Source organism: Phalacrocorax carbo, chromosome 1 (assembly GCF_963921805.1).
Source record: "Phalacrocorax carbo chromosome 1, bPhaCar2.1, whole genome shotgun sequence".
Classification (NCBI taxonomy): domain Eukaryota; kingdom Metazoa; phylum Chordata; class Aves; order Suliformes; family Phalacrocoracidae; genus Phalacrocorax; species Phalacrocorax carbo.
In genome coordinates this window covers 87,929,309-87,957,134 of record NC_087513.1, presented here as the reverse complement: position 1 = coordinate 87,957,134, position 27,826 = coordinate 87,929,309, and the positions used below count along the sequence as shown (strand labels likewise).

Here is a 27,826-nt window from a genome sequence, read left to right as displayed (position 1 = left end):
GCACCAGCCACGTAGCCAAGAGTTGATTTGCATTATTCATCTGCTATTGGCTGCCCCTTTTTCTCCAACTGGTAAAATAGAGGAGAAGATGACTTGGGCACCAATATTTTTCACTTGCTCCCCCAGGGCTTAATAGTCTTCCTTGGTTCTTCCCAGGCTCTGGCTTATAGCATCATTTGTGCCCATGTGGAAGAGTAACAGCGGATAGTAAACCTGTGCTCTTGACAGGGCGTAGCACCTCTCAGTGATCTTAGATCTTAGTTCCCAGAAGGGAGCAAATGTCTCGTGACTCCCTTTCAGGTTGGCAGACACGCACTTCAGTGCCTTTTAACAGAGAGACACCCACAATGAGCACTCATCTCTTCTTTTTACGATATCCACTCTGCTGCTGGTACAATTGAACCTTGCAGACCTTGCTTATGCGTGCCTACAGCTGTTAAAGCTTCGTATTTGTTGTTGGTATTGACGCTGGAAGGTGGAGACTGAAGTGAAGCCCTGCTTTTTGTGGGTCACCAGGGTCCAAGGTACCTCATTCTTAGTTGTGTCCACTACAGGAACATGATTCTGAAACCACCTATCTATCTTTGCCTCAGCCCACTGATAATTCTCAGCCTTTTAACCGTTTCCTGCAACATGTCTAAAAAAATGTCTGATGTCTAAAAAGCTTTCTGAATATCAGCATCTGGAGACAACAGACCAGATTAGGGTCTTCCCCTGAGGAGAAAACTGAGCCACTACAACTCAGCCATGCAGCTCGACTCCTGCACGCATCCCAACCAACAGCAGTATGTACCCCTTCTGGCCAGCTGACAGGGTCACAGGGACATGGAAGAGGCTGAAGGAAGGTTTAAAAAAAAAAAAAAAAAAGAAGAAGAAAAAGCAGGACACAGAGGACACCAAGCTTCATTACTTCTGCTGCTGTGGAACTTTTTTCACATCTTTGGTGCAGCTATGTAATATCTTCCTGGTGCAGCTAAAATAGCAGGAGCTTAAGGGCAAATGTGACCTTATATTATCTGTTTCAATGTTATTTTTCCCTCTCAGTTTTTTCTCTCCTTCCTACGTATGTTCCTTCTCTCTCCGTCTGTTTTCTCCCCCCTTCTCTTTCAAGCCATTTAAGTTAGAAAAGAGTGCTGCACTGCTCATCAGCCTCTCACAAACTCCCACCCATACAGCTCCTCTGTCTTCCTGTACTTCCTCTATTCTGCGCTCACTTGTGGAAAATGGTAATTCACTGGTCACCAAACAGATATTTATTCAGCTACCAGAAGCAGCTTCTTCCTGCTTCCCCATACAAAGGTCTGCCTGAATTCTTCCAGCAGCTGAGACAGAACAGTGTAATCAGGTATCTACCAAACTAAAATGCATAATAGTTGCCTTTCCAGTCTTTGTGCCAAGAAGCAGCACATTTTGCTTCCTGAAGTGACGCACAAAACACTAGTGGTACCTACAGGCCAAAGCACAGGAAATGGCGCTATTTGTTGTATGGGCCACTTGTTCTATACCTCCTACTGTTTCTTGGCTATAATATTGAGACCCATGCTAAACCTGGGTACTGTGTTACCCTGGCAGTCTGCAAGCTGGTGAGACCCAGCTGTCACACATGCATGGTGCTCTCTTGTCTACTCAGGCAGTTCTCAAAACACACCCACTAGGATAATGCAGTAGAAGCAATCAGGCAACCAGTATTTTTCACAAAGCGATCCTCATCTTAAAATGGAATCACAGCCAAGGAAGACTACAGGTACCAGCATGCAATGGTATTTTCTACTCAACCTCAAGCTCAGGAGTTTAAGTGCAGACAGAATTTCATCATACTGCATTGCTACTGAAAATCAGGCTAACCTTGGTCTCCTCTTTCTCTCTGCAAATTACGTGTGTCCCAAGAAGACTGCTGAAAAAAACTAATAAAAAGTACCCAAGAGCTATCATACATGTTTACTGTAGAATAACTAGACTGCTTTAAGTCCACATCCTGTTTAAAACTAAAAAGATCTGAATGACAGGCAGGGACAATTTGATTATTTTTTAAAAACACAAACTAGTAATTTCTAATTTAAAGTTTAAATTAACATAAGAAGGAAGTTAAGTATCACAACAGCACATTACAAATCCATTCCCTGCTGACACTTCAAGAATGCCACAGATTCTTCTCTAATCCGCTTTCCTAAAAATTTCTTTAGCATCAGTGTCAGGAGGCTGAACAACAAGAACATCATCTCCTGTGTATGTGTACCTGGATGTTCAAAACTGACATACATTATATAATAATTAGCAACACAAAACTGCTTTTAACTGCTTCATACAGCAAAGGGAGCTCTGCCAGACAGAGGATTTGAGCTTCTCTCAACAATTTCCAAAAGCAACGTGAGCTATCAGCAGGGGGTTGACATCAACAAAAGGAACAGCTCAAGCCTGAGATGGAATCCAGCCAGAACTGCAGTCATCTCCCAGTAACTCATTTCAAAAGATAAAACAACTTTGTTACAAACTCATCTAAATTTAGAATTAATTAGAAGACAAGGTACAATCTTGCAGTTTCAGGCAAAATTGCTTTAGGTGACAGTTAAACTGGCATTTTCAGCTTGTGGCTGTATTTTGCAGCCTTTATGAAAATTTATCTCCAAATAGAAAATTTGTCAATGTATTACTTTAAAGATCATTTTAAAATTCCAATTTAATTTAAAAATTAATTTAAAATAAGCATCTAAAGAAAAAAAATATTTACCCTTATTTCAGTTATACGGTCATACTGGGGTACAAGGGAAATGGGAGGTTGCAGCAGAGGTGTTTTCAAATGGTGAAAGAAAAACATCATGCTTTAAGGAGGTATCACTGTTGAGGACACATATTCAAACTCAAATCTTGTAATCAGTTGGCTTGTTATATGACTCTTCTCAGGTACATTCATCATGGAGAGCACAACAAAACGTCGGGATGGAATGGAGGTACCAACCAAAGGGATTTGGCATATCTCTAGCTTCTGAAAGATGTTATCATTAAACAATACATTTTAGTATACTGAGTGGGTTTCCCAGACACTCACATCCACATAAATATGGACACCACAACCCAACTCGCTGCCTTATACTGGCAGTACAGTGCCAGTACAGTCTTAACGCTGGTACGGTGTGGTGGCCTAGGATCAAACTAACCCTATTTAAAACAAACAAAAAAAAACCTAAACTAAGTAGCCATATATTGAAATAACTAACTGCATAGCCACCAGTTCTCTTGCAAGGGAAGGGATGAAGATATACATTCAAGAATCAGGCTGGATGGCAGAAGCCTCCATTCAAATAAGCTTAAAATGCTGCACAACCACAGTCATCCACTCATCTTCCAGCCCACTGGCAGCCCAAAGCATTCGTGGTGATCCAGCCCCTATTGATCTAGGTGTGAATGTGTTATCCCACAATCTCACACTGACAAAACTTGCAAGGCTTTATTTCCCTTATTCTCTCTCATCTCTCATCTTTAAAAAAAACTCTCCTGGTATGCAATGCTGCAGAATATTATGACACCAGATGCACATGGAACAGCAGTTTCATAGGTGGAGGTCTCAGAGCAGTTTGATACTCATCTAATTTTCCAATTTTTGTATTCTTAAAATAGCAACCAGCTATGTTACAGGCCAGAGTGAAGATGGGAGGGATTACTGTATAAAACAGAACTGACAAAAAAATAAAAATACTGAGCAGGGAAACAAAGAGAAGAACAAACTTCTGACTGGACTAGGAAAACACAGTGCTCTCCCAGTATGCACTAGAAACATAGGGCTTCTTCAGGTTTTGTATCTCCTCCCAGACACTAAAAGAATACTACCATTATCTAGTGGCCATCAGGGCCACGGTGACCTAGAAGTCTACGTTACAAGGACAGAAGGCTTTTGAGCAAAGTATAAGAGAGGAATGAATGTCACAGCTCCTCTAGTCACCATGCCTACCCAGAGGAGCTCTATGTATTTATTCCACTTATCTGGACCCAGATGAGCACCAAACACAATTCTTCCTCTTCCTTGAGCTAAGTGAAGATAAACCATGGATGCCCCAGTCTGTCCCAAACAAACGAATGTACATACCCACGTTCTTGAACTCAAGCATATCCCAGACCTTTAATTCAATTTCATTAATTGGAAAACATTTTCTACCTATGGGAGTCACTGCTTATTGCAGTTAATCGCTGTCCATGGATTGTCATCCACGTCAGACAAACTAAACCTGCAGCTTCTACCTACTCACTCCCCAGCCGCTGAGCTATGCAGAACAGTCCTGACTACGTGCCTAAATCCAAATCAGAGGTGCTCTGAAAGAAGAAAAATTCCTCCGTTTTTCTATATGGCATGTCTGTCATATACAGAACTGAACAAATACAATGTCACATATACTCATAATGTCACATGTACTCAGAGTGTGTAATAAACCTTATCCCCACAATGGTCAAGCCTTAGTATTTTACCCAGTGAGTCCATTTTGTTTTCTTGTATTAGTCTATTGATTAGACTGTTGGCTTTCTCAATGGTGCAGACAGCAACATCCACGGCAGAGAAACATCCGGCACAAGACACGCTTCCCATGTAGCCTTCGACTCTCACATCCACCTCCTGAAACAGGGCCTGTTTTTCAAGAATACAGCATGTCATGCCAAAGTTACAATTCTGAATTCTGACCAATGCCTGCTGGAATCACATGAAGTCCTGCATCCTACAACCACGATTTCTAGTGCTTATAATGCCAACTAATCAGATTAAAGCCATAGCTCAGCCAGTTACTGCTAGGTTTTTTTTTCCCCACTGTCATTTTTTATGTCCACAGCAGAATCCACACAGTACACATTGCAGGATAAAGTATATATAACTGAGTAAGAGATGGGGACCACTGTTTTGTATGAAAACATTTACTATTAAGAAGGTTAGAGAACACACAGTGCAACAGTTTATAATACCAGCGGGTTATGTACAAAGAAGCCTTGCTCCTGAGAAAGCAGGGACAAAAGCCAAATGCGGGAACCCAAACACAAAGACATCACATCTCCCAGGTGAAAGTCAAGAAGCAACAACTTTTTTTCTTCCATGGCTTATTACTGCAGTGCCAAAGCTTTGGCACATTACACGCTGCATTCACAAAAGGTACAAATGTTTGAACTGGATGGGTGGGATACCGTATGATTTCAAGTATGTGCAGCTACAGCCAAACCTTAGGCCAGGAGTAGTAGAACACAGCATTGATAATCCAGCAGCTTTACAAGATTAAAGCAAAAGCGTATCTTCATTATCTATCACCACAAAGTAGCTTTTGAACTCTGTTCCTAACCTTGCAAATTGCTAGGAAATGTTAAGATACCATCTCAGTTTACTAACACGCAAAACACCTTAAATGTCAGAAACTGTAACAAAAATGCCTGCTGGTTTTTAATTTGGTTTTAGTAATTGTTGTTACTTTGACATATTGGTTAATAGAAACAATATTTTATATGAAAGTCTTTCAAGAAAAAAATGTTTTTATTTTAAAAAGACTGTTCCCACTGTAATTTTGTTTTTAAATAGCTAGGGTGAGGAAGTTAAGCCATAACCACATTCTGCCAGAACATATTTTTAGCAAAGTCAAAGTGAAATCAAAGGCAAAAAATTCTGGTGGAACACCCCAAGGAAAGCTAAAATAAAAAGTTCCTTTCAGATAACGTTTCTGCCTTCCCTTTGTAGTTTTTCAGACAAAATCTCTAATTAGAAAATTCCTTTAAAGTTTGTATATTATAATATGTGTGAATAAATGCAAGTAAAAATGCTATAAAAGTCAAAGCTGAAATAAAATGTTTTAATCAACTCCTTACATTTTCTCCAAGTTTTTCTTTTTGGCTAAAACTTTCTTTTTTTTATCTCCAACATAGAACAAGAGGAAATTTTAAATTATATACAAATCCTTTCTGAAACAACTCTGCATTTTTTCCCCCTCAAATCCATTCAAAACCTTCCATTTAAAAAATACGACCCAACAACTACAACCTTGAATGCTACTTACCTGCAGATAACATTTTTTCTCCTTGGCCACGGAGACAAAGGGAAGGATGAGAAGAGCTTTCTTACGAGTCTCCAGGACTCGCTTCAAAATAAGCAATTCTGCAACAAGAGTCTTTCCAGCACTGGTAGGAGCTGAAAAAAAAAAAGTTGGGGCTTTTTTTAATAACTTTTGAAGTTTAAAAAAAGCAACCTAAGGAACAAATATCATAAAGCTACCATTGGAAAGAGTTACTGGAGATCTTGGGGCAGGACTCTTCAGCTGATGCCCCTCTCCCACAGCCAAAGGGTCAAAAGGACTGCAAAGTATTTCTCTTCTAGCTTCCTCCGTCTTGCCACGAAGGCTTGTTTCTCCTCTCTGCTCCAGAAGCAACAACAGCTCAGAGGTAAGTGGGGGAAAAAACCCAGCAAAACAAAAAATAAACCCACTATAGTGTCTCAGTTGGACAGGAGACCTCAGCTACTGCCTTACTGACTTAGGCCATAACTATATTAACCCCTCCTCACTGACAAGCACTGCTGTTTGCCAACTAACAACTACAGAAAACTGTGGAGGAGATGCCACATACCGGGGGACAGCCATTACCCAGCAATCAGGCCCAAAATCTTCTGGAACCAAGTAAACAAAACTCAAATCCAAGCCAAAGAAAATCACCCACCCCTCTTCTAAGTTCTTCATCCTCCAAGTGCTGCTCTGGGACCTTCTGCTCATGGAGAGCAGAAACCCAAGTTGCCATTTCCTACAGATTTCTAGTCCACCAGTGCTACTTCTCCTTCTGCACCCCTCCTTCCATACACGAGGTAAAGAGAAACAATAAAGGGACTGAAAAAATTAGATAGTAAATAAAATTTTCAGAAGTATTTATATCTAACATTGCTGTTATCATTCAGTTCCTGATTGACACAGTCTGTAATTAGAAGAAAAAAAAAAAAAAGTGAGTCATCGTTAACTGACTCCTAATGATCAGTTTCTAAACAAACATGAGGAGAAAAAATGAGGGGGGAAAAATCTGTTCTCATATCTGGAAAGGAGTCTATCAAGCCAGGTCTGAGGTACAGTGATGCAACGGATCTTAATTGGGTCTTTCCAAAGAAACAGAGAATCTTGACCTTCTTATCTGCCAGATCAGCACCCTTCAGCACTAACATGTAAACGGCACTGGGAAAGTTAGGGGGGACTGATTTTGTCAGATGTTTGCATACCTGAGTAAACTAGGTTCTTCCCTTCCAGAACTTGTCCAAGCATTAGGCATTCTGCTTGCCATTCAAACATCCGTACTACTCCCAGACTGTGGTATTTCTCCAGAACTGCCTTGGGAAGACCCCAGCTTGCAAGGAGCAACTTGTCTGCTTGATCTTCAGGAACATTTACCTGCTGATGTTGCCCTTTGGGAGGAGAAAATTAAAAAAAAAAAAAAAAAGATCAAGGTCCTTGAATCTGAGGTCACTTAGGTTACATACCTAAAAGTCGAAATTCTCTACAAGCTCCTGTATTATGAGAAAAGGTAACAAGAAACTATCTTCCTACAGATGTTTCACCATTCATCTTACCTCCTGACATCTTTTCAAATTTTTCCTCCTATAAGGTTTTCCACATCCAAATAATTTCTTCACTAAACTCTCGCTCTGATATTTGCTTTTGAGACACAGTGCCATTACCAAATACACACTCAAACAGAGAGTTTCAGCACTAATTAATACAACAGCATTACAACCTATTTGCCATCTCATCCTTATCCAGACTATTTCTTTTTTAAATTATTGCTACAGAGACTTCAGTAATCCTTACAGATTACAGAGCTGCCCAGTCTTTTTTTCTTGCTTTATGGATGAATTAAAAAAAAACCAATGTACACCAAACAAGCAGCTCAAGCTACTCTGCACAATGCATGTCACTTCAGCTTATCAACACTGATTACTATCTTCACCACATTGCCACTTCCTCTATCTTAAGTTCCTTGCTTCATATTTCTTGTCTTCGTAACCCTAAATGATTTTGTGCCTGCTACAGATATTGCCTCCTCCCTCCCCTCCTCCTCCCTTTTTCCAAATCATTAAGAAAACTCAAACTTTTTGTCCCTTTCCTCACCTGAGACAGAAAACAGGTTTCTGATCCACAGTAATGTCTCCCCTATCACCCATGACTATATAGTTCCCATAACAGCATTTTGTGAAAGATCTTGTCAAATCAAGATGAAAAACAAGTAATTGTGTGTATTGACTCTACTGTACCCATTCTTCTACTGGCGCATTCAAAAACTGCTGAAAGAAATCTCCCACCATCGTTGACAGCATAAGGGCAGCCTAGATCTCAAATACTAGTGTGCCTAAGCAGCCAGTATTTTTACTCTCAATACACTAAAAATTCCAATTGCCCTCTTGAGCTTAACCCCAACCTCGCTGTCACTGGTGCAAGATCATTTTCCCCCATGCAGATATATAAAAAAGGTGACATAGCTCTGAAAGATTTGTTCCACTGTGTATAATCAAAGTACCATCCAAATACTAAACACTAAGTTGAGCACCATCAGGAGAGAACAGCAGTATGCCACAAAGCAGAACAGGCTTCCCAAGGGGAATTTAGAGAACACCATATTTGTCTATCCTAAAATGTAACTAATATGGCAGAATTAGGATTTGGAAACATAGAAAGAAAAAATAACCTACATAATGGGATCTCAAGCTTCTTTCCTAATGTTAAAACCAATGAACTACATGGAAAAGATGGAATGAATAAAGGATTACATGATTCTGCTGCTTGAAAAATACCTGTAGAACAACAATGGACATGAGTTTGAAAACTTGTGCCTCAGGGTTTCGTAAACAAGTACACCACTAACCTCTTTTTTACCTGCTAGAAAAATTCTAAGAAACAGTAAAAATGACGAAGATACACATTGTTGGTTAAAAGCATTGGGCATTAGATTTCTCTGAAAGAAAATGCTTCCAGAACATGGGGGCAGTTGGACACAGGAGTGCCACTTACTGAATCATCACTGAGGAGCTGTACTGGGGAAATACATATGTTGCCTTGCTCAGCTCCATTTGCAGAAACTGACAAAACTGTATATTGCAGAACATAATCAATACAGGGAGAAGATGCAACATGACTAGAGAAGAGGCTGAGAGATGTAAATGTTAAGAGTTACAGAAAAACTGCAAAAGAGATGACATTACAAGATGTTATGTAAACATCTCGATTTCAGAGGTTATATACATCTTAATGCTGTATACATCTTTGTTTTTCCCTTGAATCAAGAGCACAATAAGCTGGTAAAATGTATTGCACCTAGAAGCATCACTTCAGGTAGTCCTAGCTGGCAGCAGGACCACTTTATATGACATCTTGCCATGAAATATATATCTATGAAAGAGTCAAGATGTCATATTAAAAAAAACTACTACACTCCCCTGCATCTGCAGGTGCCAGGGCACCAACCAGGACCACTTAAACTCATGCCTCTAGATGCAATACATTTTATCAGCTTACTGTATTCTTGAAACAATTCAATAAGGTAGGCAAACCTCGCCTCATGTACCAAAGAATACAGACTATACTGATTGCTGTATTATGGTATCACCTAGAGGCCAAGTCAAGAATAAGACCCACTGTTCAGTGGCGTACAGTGAAACAAGCCCAACTTCAGAAGCATGCCCAGAATATAAATTTCCTTACCTTCCTCAACTAAACAGTGAATAGGGCAGGAAGACCCTTCAATGCCTATTTGTACGCTACCACCCTCAACATAAACACGTACCTCAGCTACAGTCAATGCCCTCAAGGGAATAACAGAATCATTAAGGTTGGAAAAGACATCTAGGATCATCAAGTCTAACCACCAACCCAACACCACCATGCCTCCTAAACCATGCCCTGAAGTGCCACATCTACACATTTTTTTAACACCTCCAGGGATGGTGACTCCACCACCTCTCTGGGCAGCCTGTTCCAATGCCTGACCACTCTTGCAGTAAAGACATTTCCCCTAATATCCAATCTAAACCTCCCCTCATGCAGCTTGAAGCCGTTTCCCCTTATCCTATCACTGTTAATCTGGAGAAGAGACCAACGCCCACCTCACTACAACCTCCTTTCAGGTAGCTGGGGAGAGAGCGCAATAAGGTCTCCCCCTCAGCCTCCTCTTCTCCAGGCGAAGCAACCCCAGTTCCCTCAGCCGCTCCTCAGAAGACTTGTTCTCCAGACCCTTCACCAGCTTCGTTGCCCTTCTCTGGGCATGCTCCAGCACCTCAATGTCCTTCTTGTACTGAGGGGCCCAAAACTGAACACAGTATTTGAGGTGTGGCCTCACCAGTGCCAAGTACAGTTGGACAGTCACTTCCCTGCTCCTGCTGGCCATGCTATTGCTCATAGAAACCAGGATGCTGTTGGCCTTCTTGGCCACCTGGGCACACTGCTGGCTCACGTTCAGCCGGCTGTCAACCAGCACCCCCAAGGTCCTTCTCCGCTGGGCAGCTTTCCAGCCACTCTTCCCCAAAGAGGAAAGGGATGGACCAAGAGCCGGTACCTCCGCCCGAAGGCAGCCGGTGTCCCCAGGGCAAAGGTCCTGCACCCGACCCCTTCCAGCACCACCCTGGGCCCTCCGGCGGTGGCGGGAGGCGCCTCAGCGCCATGTTGCCTCCCGGGTCAGCAGCAGGCAGGGGCCGCAGCGGCAGCTCCATCGCGCCCTCGGCAGCCCCGCTCCCACTCACCCTGCGCGCCCCGACCCCCCGCGTTGCGTGGCGGGACCGAGGAAGAGGAAGAGGAGGGGAGGGGAGAAAGGGCCGCGCTTTCCTGCGCCGGTACCTGCCGAGCCGGTGCCGGGGCTCCCGCTGCCGCGGAGGGAGAGGTCGAGGCCAGGCGGGGGGCTCAGCACAGCCCGGCGAGGAGCGACGGAGCCGAGTGGGGTAGCCTTTCCCGGCCCGCCCAAGCCGCCGCTGCGGAGTCCCGCTGCCGAGGCTGTGGCGGCACCGTTAGGGGTGACGCCGCCATCTTCCCGCCGCGCCATTCAAAGGCCGGCGCCGCCCCGAGCGGGCACTGGGCGGCTCTTCCGCGCCTCTCCGCCCCCGAGCCGCCTCCATACCGGAGAAAGGGCAGGGGCGGTGGCGCCTCCCGGTGCTCCAGGCGGGGAGGACGTTCCCACAGCAAGGCGGATACCCGCGACAGCCCGACACGCCCGAGACCTCCGGCCAGGCTGCATGCCCGTCTGACTGAAAGCTCTTTAGGAATTGCTGCTTCTGCAATTACCGATCACAATTTTCAATTGCTGTTCTTTCCCGACACAGGATTAGCTTTCTGAGTGCCACACTCACCTCTGTCAAACCATTTGTTTTAAATAAAAATGCCAAGACTGCATTTGAACTTTTAGAAGTCATCCAAATCACAGGCTACTGGTTTTTGTAAAAATATCTGGCTGTTAAGGAACGCTCAGGAGCGCCTGTTATTCATGTTGTACAGGGGAAAGACAGGCCATGAATGAAGACACGTAATGCAGCCTGCTTTGCAAAACAAGCAGGCCACAAGCACACAGCCTTACCTTGTGGAGCTGCTTTGACCTTGCAGAGAGACGGACTAAAATGATATCAGGGAACCGCAAAAAGGACAAACGCCCTTGCTTTCTTTTTTTCATACCTCAGCTAGCCAAAATAACCTCTTCAGAGTCTAAAAGAGTAGGGCTAGTCTCATCTCTCCCCACTGGCATGAATATTGGAAGCAGTTCTGTGCAAATTTCTGCAACGCTCAAAAAAGGCAAGTCTTTGTCCATCACCCACAGAAGTACTCAGAAGCATGATACGCAACAGTGAACAAGAGAGGGGGAAAATCAAGGCTTTTCTAAGTTGCTTTTAATTTCAACATAAGAAAACACACTGATCTTTCCAGAAATCTTGACCACTAAGGCTGAATATTCAAAGTGGTTCCAGTAGCACGAACATACACAGTACTTCCTTCTGTCCATCAGGAGTGCATCTGCTATTTTGGGTAACACACGTACACACGCTCCACTCAGAAAAACTTTTTCTCCATGTTCTGTAGATCTCTACAGAGAAATGGATCACAGCTTGGGAGGCTGACTTCCTGTGAAACATTACCAGCACTCATAAGCTCAAACACATACGCACACCCTCTCTGAGGCACCCAAGACCTGTGTCCCTCAGCCCCTCTTCTCACAGGGACAGGTCACTGGCCCAGAAACACTGGGGAAACAGATGGTGGTAAAAAGGACTAGTGAGTCAGGTGTGGAAGCAACAGCCCTCTTTAGGCTGTTGTGAAGGAAGACAACTGTAAAGCTTCTTTACCCATCTTTGTCCTGCATAAGGGATTTCTGGCCCACAAAGATGAGCATGTGCTCTCAATCCTGTCATTAAAGCAATCTCTTGAGATTAAATGGAAGAAAAATCCTTTAAGAATACTGCTGTCATTTCAGACAATTATAATTGAATCACAGTAAGGAACAGTCTAATGGAACAGTCAACGCAGTTAAATCCTCTTTAAACCAAGGAGCTCAAAAAAGCTTATTTTGTTGTTAAAACAAAGTTAACAAAACCAGATGCTAACAGGAGGCTCTTCTGTGTTTCAAAGCCCAAGCACCAGAAAAGTACAATACGCAGGTTTTCTAAAGCGATTATTTTAATGAATTGACACTTAGAGGATGTATCCATCTTGCCACTCTGAAGACCAAAGGCTAAATGCATCAAAGGGAAGAGAGGCATAGTTAAATCTTTAGTTGAAGACTCCTTGCCGCAAAAAAGAATTCCCACAGCAGACTAACCATTTCCTGCATTAGTACTGAAAAAATATTGAAGAAAATATTTCAGTAAAGATTTCTACTTAGTAACAATATATAATTCTATTGCACCAGAAAAAAGAGCAGAATAAGCACTGTTGATATTTGAAACGTTCACAGCATAGACATGTTTCACTTTAACGTGTAGTTTTACAACTTCAGCACAAAATCTATTACTTCCCCAACAGTTGACGTCCAATGAAGTACACTTCATGTACTCCTTGCAGCTTTGAAGAAGCTTTTTAAAATATTAAAGGGGACTTTAATCTCCATTTCACTCATTTTTTTTCGAAGGGAAAAAACAGGTTTTGCTGACTGAAAATTTTAATCCATTAAAAATAGCTTACAAAACTTGAGGACCAACATTACCAAAAGTAGGAAAAAGGGCTAACTAGCAACCAGTCGAAGAATTTGGTTCCGTAAGTATGTACACAGCTGGTTCATCAAGTCTCTGTTCTGCCCTTCAACCCAGTGCATTTCTACTAATACATCATTTCCTTCTTTCTTCACATTCATTAAACACTTGAAGAGAAAACATCTACTAGTTTCTCTGGGACTTTGTTCTTTTTCAACTGTCAGATTGCTAGCTTCCTCTGAAGGGCAAGGTTCCTTCTTTGCATTACTGGAACCTTTGCCAAGTGACATTTCTGCCTGCTTTGCTTCTGTCTCCTCCTCCTTCACGTGCTCACTGGGTTCTTCTTTGGCAGCAGATTCTTCTGTTATCTCGTCACCTGCGGTCAAGTGAACATCCTCGTCAGGTGCCATAAACCCCATTTCAGAGTCTTCAGTCTTGGGGTTTTCACAGTCCGAATTGTTGCTCACACTCTTCTGACTGTTTTTCCCCTCTTCCATTGCTTGCAGAGTATCTTCAGAAGCTCGAGGAAGTTCTCTTAATTGCCTTATTCTCTCTCTTTTCTTTCTCCTCAGATGAATCCAGGAGTTTTCAATGGCAGTGACAAACAGGCTAACTTCATCCTTTCCACAGGGAACACGCTTATGCTGAACCTGTTGCAGAAAACAGCAGAACTTCATGCTATCCTCTCACAGTTATGTTTTCAAATAGGATGTTGTTTTAATGTATAGTACTTAATACTGTACCTTTAGATCAGTAAGAATCTTCTCTACCCAGGCTCTAACCACAGCAATAGCTTCTACAGCATCCCAGCCCATAGCTGTAGCTTTGGTGGCTAACTCTTTGACTGTAGAAGCCAAGACCATAAATGTAATTGGTTTTCGGGGTTTTTCTAATTTTCTTCTTTTAGATGGAGGTGACTAGAAGACAGAAAAAAAAATTACAAAGATATGCGGTATTATTGGGATGACTTTTGTACTCAGAGGACACAGGGGTTAAGAGTATAATGTAAGCCACTAAACAGTCATTGACATGACCCAAGTTTCACTTCACTCCAAAGAGTTGTAGACTGAAAACAGCTGACAGGATCATGCACTTTGTGCCAGCCTGATGGACAGAAGGAGTTTATCTTCAGACATTAGGCAAAAAGCTTCGCTGGTTCCTTCAAACTACTAGCTCTCTGTGTGCCGAGAAAGCGTGGCTGCTCTTAGGAAAAGAGGTCAAGTGCCCACAAGTTACCCACATTTTGATCCAAGTTCACTGGAGGTTTACTTGCATCTTCTGTAGGGCTGGTTATTGACTATACCTATCTTACAGTAGATTTACATCTGGATCAAAAAAATCAATTGGTTCACATTAGTTAATGTTAGCAAGCTCCACATACATTCACATAGGCAAGTCTGAGCTAGACATGTTCATATCTATTTGGTAATAGAATCTACACGGTGAATTAAAAACAAGTTCTCAGTAGGAAGCTTAAAGTTCAAATCTAGCCCCAAACTTACCATATTTTTAATACTACTAAATTGCTATTTGAAGTACAGTACAAGCAACCCTTACTTTCACTGAAACCCACAGGAAGTTCCTACACGGCCTTCTTTTTTCCTCCCTGAACACAGGTCATTTCTGAATCACATGGAACAACTGCTAACAGACTGGCAGCCAGTTAGGAAATCCCACTGTCCATACAGCCCCACACATCTCATGTTCCAGTCTGAAGGCGAACAGTTTGTTTCACAGCAGTTACAGCTCATTAGGCCCCTCCTCAAACAAGAGGCACAGATAATCGCAAGTAAACCAAAATTAAGCTACTTACAGGTACTTGTACATCATCATAGAAACTCCATGCCAGTGCCCACCTCATGGTGCGTCCTTGACAGAATTCAGTATGAGTAACTTTAGGAACCTATGCGAAGGAGTAATACAAAACTTCATTTCATATTAATAAACAACATTGGTTTACTGCACATGTTTTCAAATTTAAAAACTTTACGAAGTTAGCATAGAGTTATTTTTTTGTGACAGAAATGGAGATTCTGACACGGCTCATGGATGTCAGGGCCACTTGAAGCTGGTCAGTGCCAAGCCTGGACCCCATGCCTAGGATTTCCCATATCTGTCCTGCCACGTCTATGCCCTTTCAGAGCTTCAAGTTCAGCAATGCACAACGTGACCCTTTTTGTGCAGCAATCCAGCACACCTACAGCACACAGCTGCATTCAGATTCTGCAGAACACACATCCTTTCTCCTTGTTCAGAACCTGCTCCTGTTACACATTTGAACACTGAACCCATTGCCACTGCAAAGGAACACAAAACAACAAAGGCAACAAAGGGCTGGGAAGCTAAGCCACTCACCTATCTGCAGACAGCAGAAATGTGCCCAGAAACACTTTTCTATCTTTGTCCCAAAAAAATCAAGTCTGAACTTATACTGCCTTTAGATATAAAACTCAGATCCAGTGATTCTGTTAACTAGTCTTTCCACACATAGATGCTGTAGGGCATTTATGTATGGTATGGAGAATGTGCTAGATACTAGCAAGGATAAATATTGACCATCCCACCTCGTTCTGGATTATCAGCTCCAGAGCGTAAGCCCCAGGTCTGCACAGAAGAAAAAAAAAAATTTCTTACTTTTGAGAAATGCCTTCAAGAAGAGAGATGAAAAGGTGTCTCTGTCCTAGAACTTTTCCTGCCTTTGGACTCCTAATTTTATAAAAATTTCCAATAAATACAGCAAGACAGTTTGACCAATGAGTGGACTTTTTGGAACATTGATGCTGAATCCTAACCTGAACCACAACACAGCCTGCGCTTGGTTACAATGAACATCTTCCCAGCTATTTACAACAAAGATTACAATCCTGAACAAAATTAAATTGGTAACTCCAAGAAAAATACAAAAGGAAAACTCAGCTTTTCTATGCAAGGTTTGCAAGGATTTCTCTCACTTTTTAAGACTGAGGTGCAACAGTTCAAGGATAGGGAATAAAGTCAGATACTTGAAATTTGGTGCCTAGCTTAGCATCTGCTTTTGGCATTGAGTTTAAGGATTCCCTATGGCTTGTAGTTCATCTTTCTGGGAACGGATTTCACCATGCGTTCTCTTTCCTTCACCTCTCCACTATATACAAGGACAGATCTCTCAATCACTTTCTTTGTATGGAAATGCAAGACGACTATGCTTCCTCCAGAAAGCCATAAAAAAGTCCTTTGCACAGCCTTCCTGCATGAGAACAGTAGCACAAGGTTTGATTTTTACTTGGTGCCAGAACTGAACACAAAAAATAAAAATGCTGCCATTTAATTCATTTTACAACTTCTTTTATCAACCAAATTGATAGATTTCATGTCAGCTAAGAGGAAAGAAGACTACTATTTTTTTTTTTAAAAGAGCGCCCTGTTAAGGCTATTTTAAAGCAGAAACCCTGTGTGTTCTAGAATGGACGAAGACATGCTTCTACACGTGATACAGACAAAAAACTGGAGAAGATATGCGCTACTTACCTATCAGCTTTGAATCTACAATAATTAAATCTCAACTGCTTTGAGTGCTTCCCTTTTTACAAGAAAACTGCAGTTTCTTCTTGTAAATAAAAACTTGGTAAAATAATTCAATAATAATTACTCACATGCATCAGAACATAGTACATATGATATAGAACATATACAGGATATACAGGGACTATATACAAACTCACCCCCTGGATGCGAAGTTCCTCTTTCAATGGTGCTAAACTGCATTTCTTCCCCAACATGCAACTGTACCACCTGAAAACAACACATTAACAAAGCATTTTACAAATGCAGGTCAACTGGAAATGGCAACCTCCAGAAAGAACTACTTGGATCAGAAACCTGCAAGAACAATAGATTTAAAAACAAAACAACAAAATAATCACACTCTTAAACAGAGACTAGGACATAGTACAACGTGAATTGGAACTGAAGGCCCAAAGACAGACTGGACAGGGGAATCTTTTCAACTTCTTAGGACATACATTAAGTCTATTATTGAAACAGTGCCTAAACAACCAAGAACCCCATTTCAAAGAGTGACTTCCGTTACGTGGAAGATGTTACCCCTTAAAATAATTTTCTTCAATTTCTCCACTTTCTTTCAAGAACACATCAGAATAAAAAGGAATATTCAACTATTAACACAGATCTGTGCCTCAGAAGCAGCCCTGCTGACTACCACTTCTGCTCATTCGTAACTCGTGATCCAGGTTTCCATCACCTAATCCGTATTCCATGAAGAAACCAACAGGGGGAAAAAAGGAATGAAATTTATTTTCCGACTTCTGGTGGAGCTTATCCTTCCACCCAGCTCCACATCTTCAATATCTCCAAACATTACATCTCTGTTCTTCAATTAAATTACTAATCAAGCCCTACAATTCCCTCTTCCATACTTTTTTGATGACTGGATCCAAAAAGGTTATTCATAAATATAACGTATTGAAGCATGAAAATTGGTAGTTCCCAGTTATCAAGGGACAGTTTCCTCAAGACTATGCATCTAAATTGAAGGCAAGCACTTTAAATTGCTTACATATACAAATTAAATATACTGTAAACTAAAAAAAAAAACCCACAACAAACAATAGTGGTATTAAGGGACGATTACTTCATTTGACTTCTTGCATAATACTATATACAGAATTTAATGCAGCAATACTTAAATTAAACCCCAAAGTTTCTAGCACAACTAAACCACCCACCTTTCCCAATATTATAAAATACTGAAGCTGCGGCTCCTAACTGAAGTAGGGAGGGGGGTAAATAAGTTGAGATCATCTCCTGGCCCAAAGGAGTCTCCATCTACTAATGGTTCATTACTCACACCCTTTGGTACAGTTGCCAAACCTTATCTCTAACAAAATAGGAAATAGTGTTTTAAGTAAACTGTTCTTTCTGTAACAGATTCTCTGTGGTAGTTTATTCAAACACACAAACTGGACCACTCCTACCCCCCAAACACACAGAGCTTATTTTTCCTAAATATGACACACAGTTAGCATGTGGGTATGTTCTATGCTTTACACTATCAATGTATCAGATCAAGAGATACCCTCCTCCTTCCTAGAGGAGTGGTGTTGCCAAGAGGAGCAATACAGGAACGATGCATTCCTCATAATTCCACATCACCTTTTCAAGGCAAAGACTTCTTGCTTTGAGAGTAACATCAGTCAGTTCCCTACTACATTTGCTACTCCTTTCAAGGTCCTCAAACAGCAGCTTACCAACAGCAAGATTCTCCTGGATCTACACATGCCAGGTAGAACCAGAAACAATGTTGCTATTGTGTTTCCAGAAGTCATGACAGATGCATCCTCTGCCGCCACCTTACAGAACCAACCAAGTGCTGAACTGTATACATGTGCTTCCCAGACCACAGTATTTTGTAGAATACACCACATGCTCCTGTAGAAACTACACTGGTGGAGTAAAACCACTATGAATCAGAACGAATACGTACAAAGCAGAAAGATAAGCATTTGCAAGTGGAAGAATATTTAAAATATAAACATATACCCCATCACCTCCTCTCTGACCTGCTAGCCATGATGCTCAAAAGAAAGCTTCAAAACAGCTCAGTCACTTCCTTACCTGCATCCTCAGCTAAGTCATCTTCTTACCTTCTCTGTTAGTGAGGAGTTTATTAGGGTCACATAGAGGGGAAAGAAGGACATCTGCTTAGATTATTTTTTTTTTTTTGCCTCCCCTCATCCATTGTATCACTGACTGAACTTAGGACAACTGTTTCAGCTTATGTTCAGTTTTGAAAAATCACTATATTTTAGAACCAAATGCAGTTTTGCTTTGTCTTATTCTTCAAAAAAACTGAATATATTCTTCATTTTTTCAGGCCCATTACTAGAAAACGAACATTCTAAATAAAAAATTTGCTATTAGAGAGATGAAGATGAGATTCTAATGCGATGCTCTGCCTAGAAGGTCTAAACAAAACAAAAACAAAACACTTCTTGAACGTATAAAAGGCAGGCCATACGGCAGGCTGTATATCCTTTGCTTAGGGCACTGATGAAGCTGCAGTAGTAACACATACGAAATTTTGGCAGCTGTATTTTAGAATTTAGAAGGATATTAAAAAAAAAACCTGAAGGAATCTTCCAGAAGAGCTAGAGGAATAACATACAGCACTGGGGGAGTGTAAATCTGATAGTCAAAAAAACTGAAGATGTGCCATCTGTTTGTCTTGCTCAAAAGGTCTTGCTATGGTTTTTGCTGTAGCTTACGTTTACCCAAGATAGCGTTCAGTACAACAGCGCCCTTTAGCAGGCAAAGCTGCAAGTTAGCAAAATTTGGCCAGGAAAAGAGAGAAACTTATAGATAATGAACAGATATCTAGTCAGTGTCATAAATATTTCCATCTGAGATCCACTTAATAATCAACACTGACTGTATTTAGCCAGTATGTGTGCTAATTTAGCTGCAAGCAGCAGTGTCACTGGTACAGGCTTTTTTTGCTTTCTGCCTTTAAATACCCCCAACGATGAATTGTACTTGTTTGATGCTCAGGAACAACTAATTTTACATAAACTGAGACTAACTACTGATGTGTATATATCATTAAACAAATAAAACAGATACTACTGGACCACAGCTATATTCCTTACTTAAAATATAATTTCACATGATTTCTGCCAAAGAAGATAGAAGGTGGGTTGGTGGGGTTTTTTTATTTAACTGGAACAAATCACTTACCGTAACCTCTTTTTAAGTTGTAGACTATCATGAATAATTCTTTTGACAAATTCTAGTTCTCCCCCCTCGGCCATGATTTCTGTGATCCCCCCTGTATTTACAGAACTGGGAGGGGGACGCCGTGGATTTCGAGAATTTACTCCCTGGATAAAAAAAGAACATTTGAAATTAACTTTTAATGAAATCTTAGGCTGCTTGTATTGTACATATACATGTGCTTAAATATACAATATAAATTGTACACTGCTTTCTGCCTCAATCTTTAGTGGGTAGCAAGTGTCACCACCTCTAGTTATCATCTCATCTCTCCTCTCTCATCACAACCGTGGATAATAAAAAAATATACATTCAAAATAAGCATAACTGAGTGAACTCCATACAATCTCAAACCTAGGTAAGTTACTTGTCACACATCAGTATCCTGCCAATATGAAGTTTGTGGTAAGACATGCTGTTTACGTGTATCAACACAATTACAATCTACAGTGTTTAATTTCAACACTTAAGTCTTTTTTCTACTGCCCTGTATTAAAGAGTCAAGTTTCTGACTGCATTCAGCAGGCATTGCAAGAACTGTTCTGAGCTGTATGATATTGCCTACGTCACTACGGAAATGAAAAATACAGGCACAATGCCAGAAACTAATTCCTCTGTACCACTGTTATGCAGCGGGCACTTGATTTCAGATTTGTCTGCTGTCTACTTCCAACCTAATTCTTTAAGATAGTAAGAACTTGTGAAAAAATTCTACAGGTCATCCTCCCCTTTAGGAAGGGTAACAGTTAAGTTTTGAAAAACTCCTTTAAGACCAGGAGTGGGGAGGGCCAAGACTTAAATGCTGTTGCATAATGATTTGGGATTTTCCACTCAATCTTCCCCAAGGGAAGAGGTTAAATTGTTGCTAACCTCCCACTCACTGAACACTTAAGTACATACAACATGTAGTTCATTAGCTTACCTTCGCTTCCAACTGGTTGGCAAAAAAGGGGGGGTTGCACATGCAGAAATCGTAAATTATCTCAGATTCTTCTTTCAGTGCATCCATTAGCAGAGTCTTCTGTGGTACCTTAACCACTAATAGAAAACAGGAATTTGGTCAGTTAGAAACTTCGTATTTTATCTAGCATGCCATTTGCATTTCAGTTTTTCTTGAAACAATATATTGTATTAAAACTGTACTTTCTAAACAATATCTTGTACAAAAAAAAGTAACAAATATCAGCATGTACATAAAGCTTTAGGTTAAGGATTAGCATACGAACAGCTTGTATGTTTATACACAGTAGTTGAATTACATGAGTCTGTTTAAAACAATAGGAACTGCTTGAGTTATACTGAGTTCCCTGATGCAACTACAAATTCACTTTAAGCCCTTCCAAAAATTAAAAAAAGTGTCAGTTAATCACCCCACAGGCTCCTCAGAGATAAAAGAAATCCCAGCCTAAACAATTTTTTTAAAGATAGGGAATTCTAGAATTGTACTCAAGAAAATGTACCGTTTGGCCTTTCTAGAGTGTAAAGCTAAGAAAGAGAAAGACTAAGATAAATCTATCTTCACAGAAATTACACTACCCCAAGATCAGCTTTAAATCTAATCTTATAGTAAAACAGAATTTGTGTGTTAGCAATACTATGCATCCTGCACAGGAACTGTAGCCTTATACAATTTAGAAGAATCACAACGGAAGAAAAATATTAGAATTCCCTTCTGGACAAGCCTTCTGCTTACTAGGGTCCACCAACTTATTGTTACCCATCACAAGGATTAAGGCAAACATTCAACATAGATCTCCACTGTCTTTCCCCAAAGACTATGTAATTCCCTTGGAAATTGTGGTCAAGTCCTGTCACGCATCTTTGGAGGACCGCAGGAACTCCAGCCCAAGAGCAGGAACTTCAATATGGATGAAGTCCAGTTAAAGCATGTATAAAGCTTATTACAAGCAGGACTTCTTGCAGACTTTACCAGTTCTGCAATTCACAGATAATGCATAGAATGAAGGTATAATTAGAATGGAGGCAGAAGGCATGCCTCTCCTCCTAACATTTACTACTACAGTTTATCATCATCCTAAGAACACAAAATTGTTATGGTAGCAGGCAACTGCCAAAGCTCAGGTTATATATAGCAAGAATAATACCTAGAACACCCACTAACTTTAAGGCCGCAGTCCTGTAAGTCACAAGCATTTCACAGTACAGAAATTTATAGTCAAGAGATAAACAAATTTTAGATGTTATGAGAATAGACAGATAGTTCATTTTAAAAATATATTAACACATTGTTCCCTGTTTCGTAAGCTTAAATTTCTAAATTAAACACTTAGCATTTCTCTTTATATTAAGTTGTTCACATTTAAAATTGCTGACATTAAAGTGTAATGCTTTCTTATCTCTGTAGATGTCTGTTCCCCTGCTCCCCTTGTAACATTAAAAATGGTAAACTAATAAAATTAGTAATTACTAACTACAGATTACTAAGTACAAATTACTAATTACAATTACACATCATAGTCGAAGCCAAAAGTTCTTCAGATAGGCATCATATAAGTTGGACTGATGGTTACAGTCTTCCAAGAAATCACATCTCCAGAAGCTGCACCGTGCATGTTTCTGGCACTGAGGTCTAACATAGCAGCTGCTATTGCACGCAGAGGAGACATTTACTTATATAAATGCTTTGAAATACCCGGCCCACACTTATCAGAGTATCTCACTGCCTTTCTTGTTAGCAATACCCTTTCCAATTTTATGGAGGAGAAAAAAAAAAGAAAAAAAGAGGTAAAACAACAGAATTAGTTTTTACAGTAGAGAAAGCAGACAATGGGGCTAAGATGAGCAGAACCCTGCAAAAAGATTATATTCATCTGAGCAGTAACACATAGTCTATTGTACATACTTTCTAAAATTACTGTAAAGTTACTTAGAAGATGACATCAAAGAACTTGTTAAATGACATAGCACTGTTGAACCGCATTCCACCTACATAGCAAGTTGTTTAATTAACAGTATGTGATTTTATCTGGAAATGAGAAAGCAAATAGAACAAACAGGAAGCAAACAATGTAATAATCATGTCACAGAGCAATCCTAAATTACCTTGCAAGTAGTTTGAAAACTTCCAGAGCCCAAGCTGTTGAAAATCTCTTAGCCTACCATTACATCAGGGTGCTGATTTTTTATTTTTTTTTTCAATACCAGCAGACAAATTCTGGCCATTTTCCCATTCCAGTAAGAGAGATGCACAACTCAGAACACCATGTAATTTTTTTAGCATTTACAGTCAATCTCGAGGTTTATCAGCTTCTGTTCTGCACATATAGAAGAGACTCCCTTTGAAAGAAGGTTACTGCAAACAGTATTTCACGTTCAGCCAGAAAACATTACTTCATTTTTCTCTGGGAAGAAAGAAGCTATGATGCAATTAGTAAATCATCACCACATTTTTGCTGACTATTACTGATTCGTTTTTCCATTGAAGTTAGAACAACAAAGGCTAGATTCCAACATGATCTCCAAATGAAGCTATTTGGCAAAAATTTCAAGACAGACTCTTAGACCACAACAAAAATAATGTTTTTTTTTTAATTTAAAAAACCAGAGGTACAGAAGGATTTCTAATCTGACTCCAAAATGCCTTGCTACACAAGCTACTAGCTACAGGAGCATACTCAGCTCTAGCTAAACAACTCAGGCCTGGAGTTAAAAAGTGGTAGGATGGATCATTCCCAGGTAGCCTCTGGCTACAGGTACCACAAGTGGTACTCCCTTGCCCATGGCTCTGCCCACCAGCAGTCAGTCATTTACTCCAGTTTATCACATTTGGCACTACAGTTTCACATGAGGCATCTTCCTTTGCCAGAGGTTTTTCCAGTATAATGAAACACCACCACACCACTAAATATCCCAACGATCACAGGAGTAACAGAAAACTGTCATTGTTCTTCACGTCAAGTTCTGGATCCTCAAAACTGATGTGGAAGACAGACCACTTTGGCGAAAAGGATACTTCCAAAATCCAGCAGAAGTTAAGTTTTTATTTCAGAGCTGAATAACAGACCTGCTTTTTAGCATATACTGAGTTCCCACAGAAAATTTTCCAAGATCCTCCACAGACCAAGTCTGGCATACACAGGCACTGTTAGGACCTAATTCAGAAATGAGGACGAAGGACACTGTCTGTACAAGACACAAATATGTAGCAGTGTCATGCAAATTACCTGAGAACACTCCAGGTCTTCTAGAGTTCTTGCTGTTTCTGCTGCTAAGACATAACTCTAAGAAATAACTTCAGTAACAGACAAAAAAAAAAAAATAATGGAGAGAGGAAAACAACTCGGGGGAAGTTTGACTTTTAGATTTTTGTACAGATGAGTAGTCCTCTATCCACACATCCCGTTCTTAGCATGCGCAGACCTTAGTAAACATTCTGCTTCAGTAAAAACAACTGAGCATGTATTTGGCAGGTATACTGATTCTGATATGCCACTGAACATAGCAAAAATACATCACAACATTTGTATGCTATTAAATATCTTATTACCTCATACCTTTTATAAGATCAGACAAGTTATTCTGTTCCACATTCTTCTTGGCATAATTGAAGCACATATCATCCACTTCGGTTGCAAGAAAGTACCAGCCATTCAACGTTGCTCCAAGTAATGGGTATATGCATGATGCCCCTGTCCCTGCAGAAGTGAAAAGCCATGAGAAAGGCAAAACAAGTCTCTGGTAGTGTAAGCAGTGTGGCTGTTAACTATGTACTTTTTACAAGACAAAGAACTAATTTCAAGAAAACATTGATTACTGATCATCTACAACTCAGTTCTTAGGTGACCTTTATTTTCTTAATTTGAAATACAGCATTGTCAAACGTGGACTTCTAATAAAATAAAGAATTTAATAATCTGGAATACATTTTCTGGTAAATTAACAACATTTAAGCTTTTTTTTTCCATATGACAGTGACTAATTTATATAATGAAAGCCAAATATATTCTGGTTTTACTAAAAAAAAACCCTACCACAAATATATTTTTCTCCTGCATTTGTCTTTTATCTACCACAAATAATTTACTTTAACGCATACAGCAACAACAACAAAAAAAAAACCACAAACAAACAAACACCCCACAAACAAAACCATTTCTGTTCCATCAGTCTGTCTTTCCCTAATGCCCAAAACGATCACAGAAACAGAGGTTTCAGTTAAGGTATCTAAAAAAGATAGCCAGATGGATAAAAACTTGCTAACAAAGAGAAATATATGCTAGCACAAAATAATTCTTTCTCGTAATTATGGCATATCTAGGTGATCAGATCACCAAATGATAGTGAAATTTAGGATTAAAGTGAATGGATACAAGAAAGGGAAAGATATCTCACCACCACAAAACTTGAATTCAGAGATACATGGAGAGTCTACTGTTACACTGACTTACTGAAACACAAATAACAATGTCTGCCAGTATGCAAAAGCATGCACTTATTTCCAGCACTCCTGTAATGTTTCTCTTAGATGACTTACTGCTTTCCCAGAGTTGGAACATCAGTGCTCACTGCAAATTCGAAGTGAAGGTTTTTCAATATTTGGAGGACTTAAAGGATCTGTCTCTTCTACCTAGACACCTACCATGATGAAGTTCTTCAAAATGGTTTTTGAAAATGTAATCTCATATCAAACGCACATAAGCTGGCTAACAAGTTTAAACGTTACGCAATGAAAGCAGCTGTGCACATACCTCCTGATGATATAAACCTTGTATCCATCACATATTCAGCTAAAAATGCAAGTCAGTAAATTTCAGATGAAAAATTCGATTGGGAAAAAAAAAATCATGCTAGCAAACACCAAGAAAACAGTAGTGAAAAAACTGGCATGGTAACTGAGACTACCGAACGAACCCAAGCTTTGAAGTCAGTAACTTTAAAGTTTCAATGACAAGCATTAAAACACAAGTCAGAAAGGAAATTCCAGCTTCTCTCAATTTCATTATAAGTTTGCTTCAGCACAAAACAATCTTCAGAGCAAGCCTTTGAAATCATAAAGGAAGATTCTATTCTCAAAAATAAAGAGGTGAACTAAATTCAAATGTACCATCACAGGTACTTTTTAAAGATCATCATATCGAATCACCAAAGATTTGGAATCCAAATGCCAATTTTATTATCTGTATGTGAATATAATTCTTTGTTTCTACAGAGATTGCCTTTTTTATTTCTAATGAAAACCAAATTATGTGCAGCAGTGTACATCTTATAAATTCACATCTCTACTGAATAACTGTTTACTTTAATCTACTGCTTCACCAAGATATTATCCAGATATTGTCCAATAATCCAGATATTGAAATTGAACAAGCTGCAATGCTCCTAGGCATATGCACTGGACAATATCATCAATCTCTGGATGCTTAGTCCAGTTTAAAAAATATTTTGTTTTCGACAATATACAGGAAATCTTTGACCATCTACAACCAAAGGGCAGCTTTGCTAGCATTGGCCTTTTCTTCTAATTAAGCCTCTTGTACAATCTAGCTTGTGAAAGTATCTGCCTTTATGAAAATCAAAGCTTAAAAAAGACAGATCATCCATCCGTCAAACACACCTGACACCACAGAAAAAACTTTATTAAAAGGAACGCTAGAAAATATTGCTATACAATTCACAAACTCTCTTGTGCAGACATCCAAAAGCAAAATTAACAGACTACTAATATATCAGAATTCGTTAGTTAGAAGATTGGGAAGGAATGCCTTTTTTATTATCTCCTTTAGAATGACATTTATGCCTGCATTACTAGCAGCAAATTTTTGTATATCACGCAGAGCTGCACTCAAGAGAATCCAAGGCCACAAAAAAGCCAAATTATTGCCTACTACAGTTGTTCTTGCATTGATGCAGAGAAACCCTACCCATCAAGAAGCCGAATGAAATACCATGGTGAGCACATTACAGATTTTTTTTGTTTCTCAAACTTCACGTTTCTCTATGGACACGTAACGAATTTTATCAGCTAGTTTCACTGACAATAAATACCGAATTGAACGTTTTGCCTTTCCAAGTACCTATGTCGATGCCTCGCCTAAGGACTTGCTTCTCAGCATCCTGGTGGCCTATGAGATCCTCCACCCAGTGGATGTAGTTCAGCCTCAAGGGAACGGTAGGAATAAGCCTTTCCACGGGGATGTCAATCGTAAGCCCAAAATCCTCCTTCAGGAGGGTACACGTCAGAGCTCTCACCGCCTCAGGGTCCTTGAAATTTAGGCTGAAAAGTAAAAGGGAGGGTTATGGGTGCCAGCGCCCCCTCGCTCGCCACACCCCGGGGGCGGACACAGACGCACACAGATACACAGGCACACGGCACTCGGGAGGCGGCGGGAACCACCGCGCAGCCCCCGGAGGCGGCCTGGCCTGGCCTAGCCTACCCCGCCAGACCTCACGACACGTCCGTCCGTCCCCCCGCCTCCACCGGCCGCCGCGCGGGCCCTACCTCACCCTGCCGGCAAGGGTGGTGTGCACGTGCTGCTGGAAGGCGGGGTACTTGGCGGCCAGGTAGGCAAAGTCGGGCGGTTTGTCCTTGTACCGGTTGCGCGCGTGCATGGACTTATTGAGGGCCATGGCGGGCGGTAAGGTGAGGGAGGGAAGCACCGGCAGTGCCGGTGTACGGGCCTTCCCCGCTGCCCCCCGCCACGCCACAGCCGCCCGCCCCGGCCCCGGCCCCGGCCCCGGCCCCGGCCCCAGTTCCCGCTCCCGGCGCGCACCGCGGCCCCTTGGGGCGTACCAAGGCGCAGCAGGCGGCGGGGGAGGCGGGCGCCGCCCCGCTCAGACCATCACCCAGTGCCGTGACAGGGGAGCAGCCGGTGACAGCTGCTGAGCTGGAATCGGCCGCGGGCGGGGGGGGGGGCTACCAACGTATTTTATGTTTTATATACTGGCGTC

The 27,826-nt window shown here is 40.9% G+C and overlaps 2 protein-coding genes across 5 annotated transcripts in view; both read right to left on the bottom strand.

The window, feature by feature from the left end:
• The window catches only part of POLQ (DNA polymerase theta), a 58,352-nt gene extending 47,300 nt beyond the window's left edge, over window positions 1-11,052 (bottom strand). For 2 of the 3 annotated variants that reach the window (XM_064465563.1, XM_064465572.1), the window contains exons 1-4: window positions 10,818-11,052; window positions 7,217-7,399; window positions 6,018-6,148; window positions 4,459-4,615 (exon numbers count right to left, since the gene is read on the bottom strand). In XM_064465563.1, the coding sequence (XP_064321633.1) occupies window positions 4,459-4,615; window positions 6,018-6,148; window positions 7,217-7,399; window positions 10,818-11,019 (673 nt within the window). In that variant the 5' untranslated portion in view covers window positions 11,020-11,052. The remainder of the gene's footprint in view (window positions 1-4,458; window positions 4,616-6,017; window positions 6,149-7,216; window positions 7,400-10,817) is intronic. The other variant, XM_064465580.1, reaches the window with a different exon arrangement.
• A 1,568-nt stretch (window positions 11,053-12,620) lies between these two features.
• METTL16 (methyltransferase 16, RNA N6-adenosine) lies at window positions 12,621-27,617 on the bottom strand. Of its 2 annotated transcripts, none has more exons than XM_064465541.1 (9): window positions 27,378-27,617; window positions 26,953-27,152; window positions 24,433-24,573; window positions 20,841-20,956; window positions 19,883-20,025; window positions 16,852-16,921; window positions 14,964-15,053; window positions 13,894-14,067; window positions 12,621-13,800 (listed from the first exon to the last, which is right to left on the bottom strand). In XM_064465541.1, exons 1-9 carry the CDS (start codon window positions 27,503-27,505, stop codon window positions 13,183-13,185), a joined length of 1,680 nt encoding a protein of 559 aa, XP_064321611.1. In that variant the 5' UTR covers window positions 27,506-27,617; the 3' UTR covers window positions 12,621-13,182. The 2 variants fall into 2 exon arrangements, with proteins under 2 accessions (XP_064321611.1, XP_064321619.1); XM_064465549.1 differs by having other exon boundaries at window positions 27,383-27,468.
• Window positions 27,618-27,826: the final 209 nt, after the last annotated feature.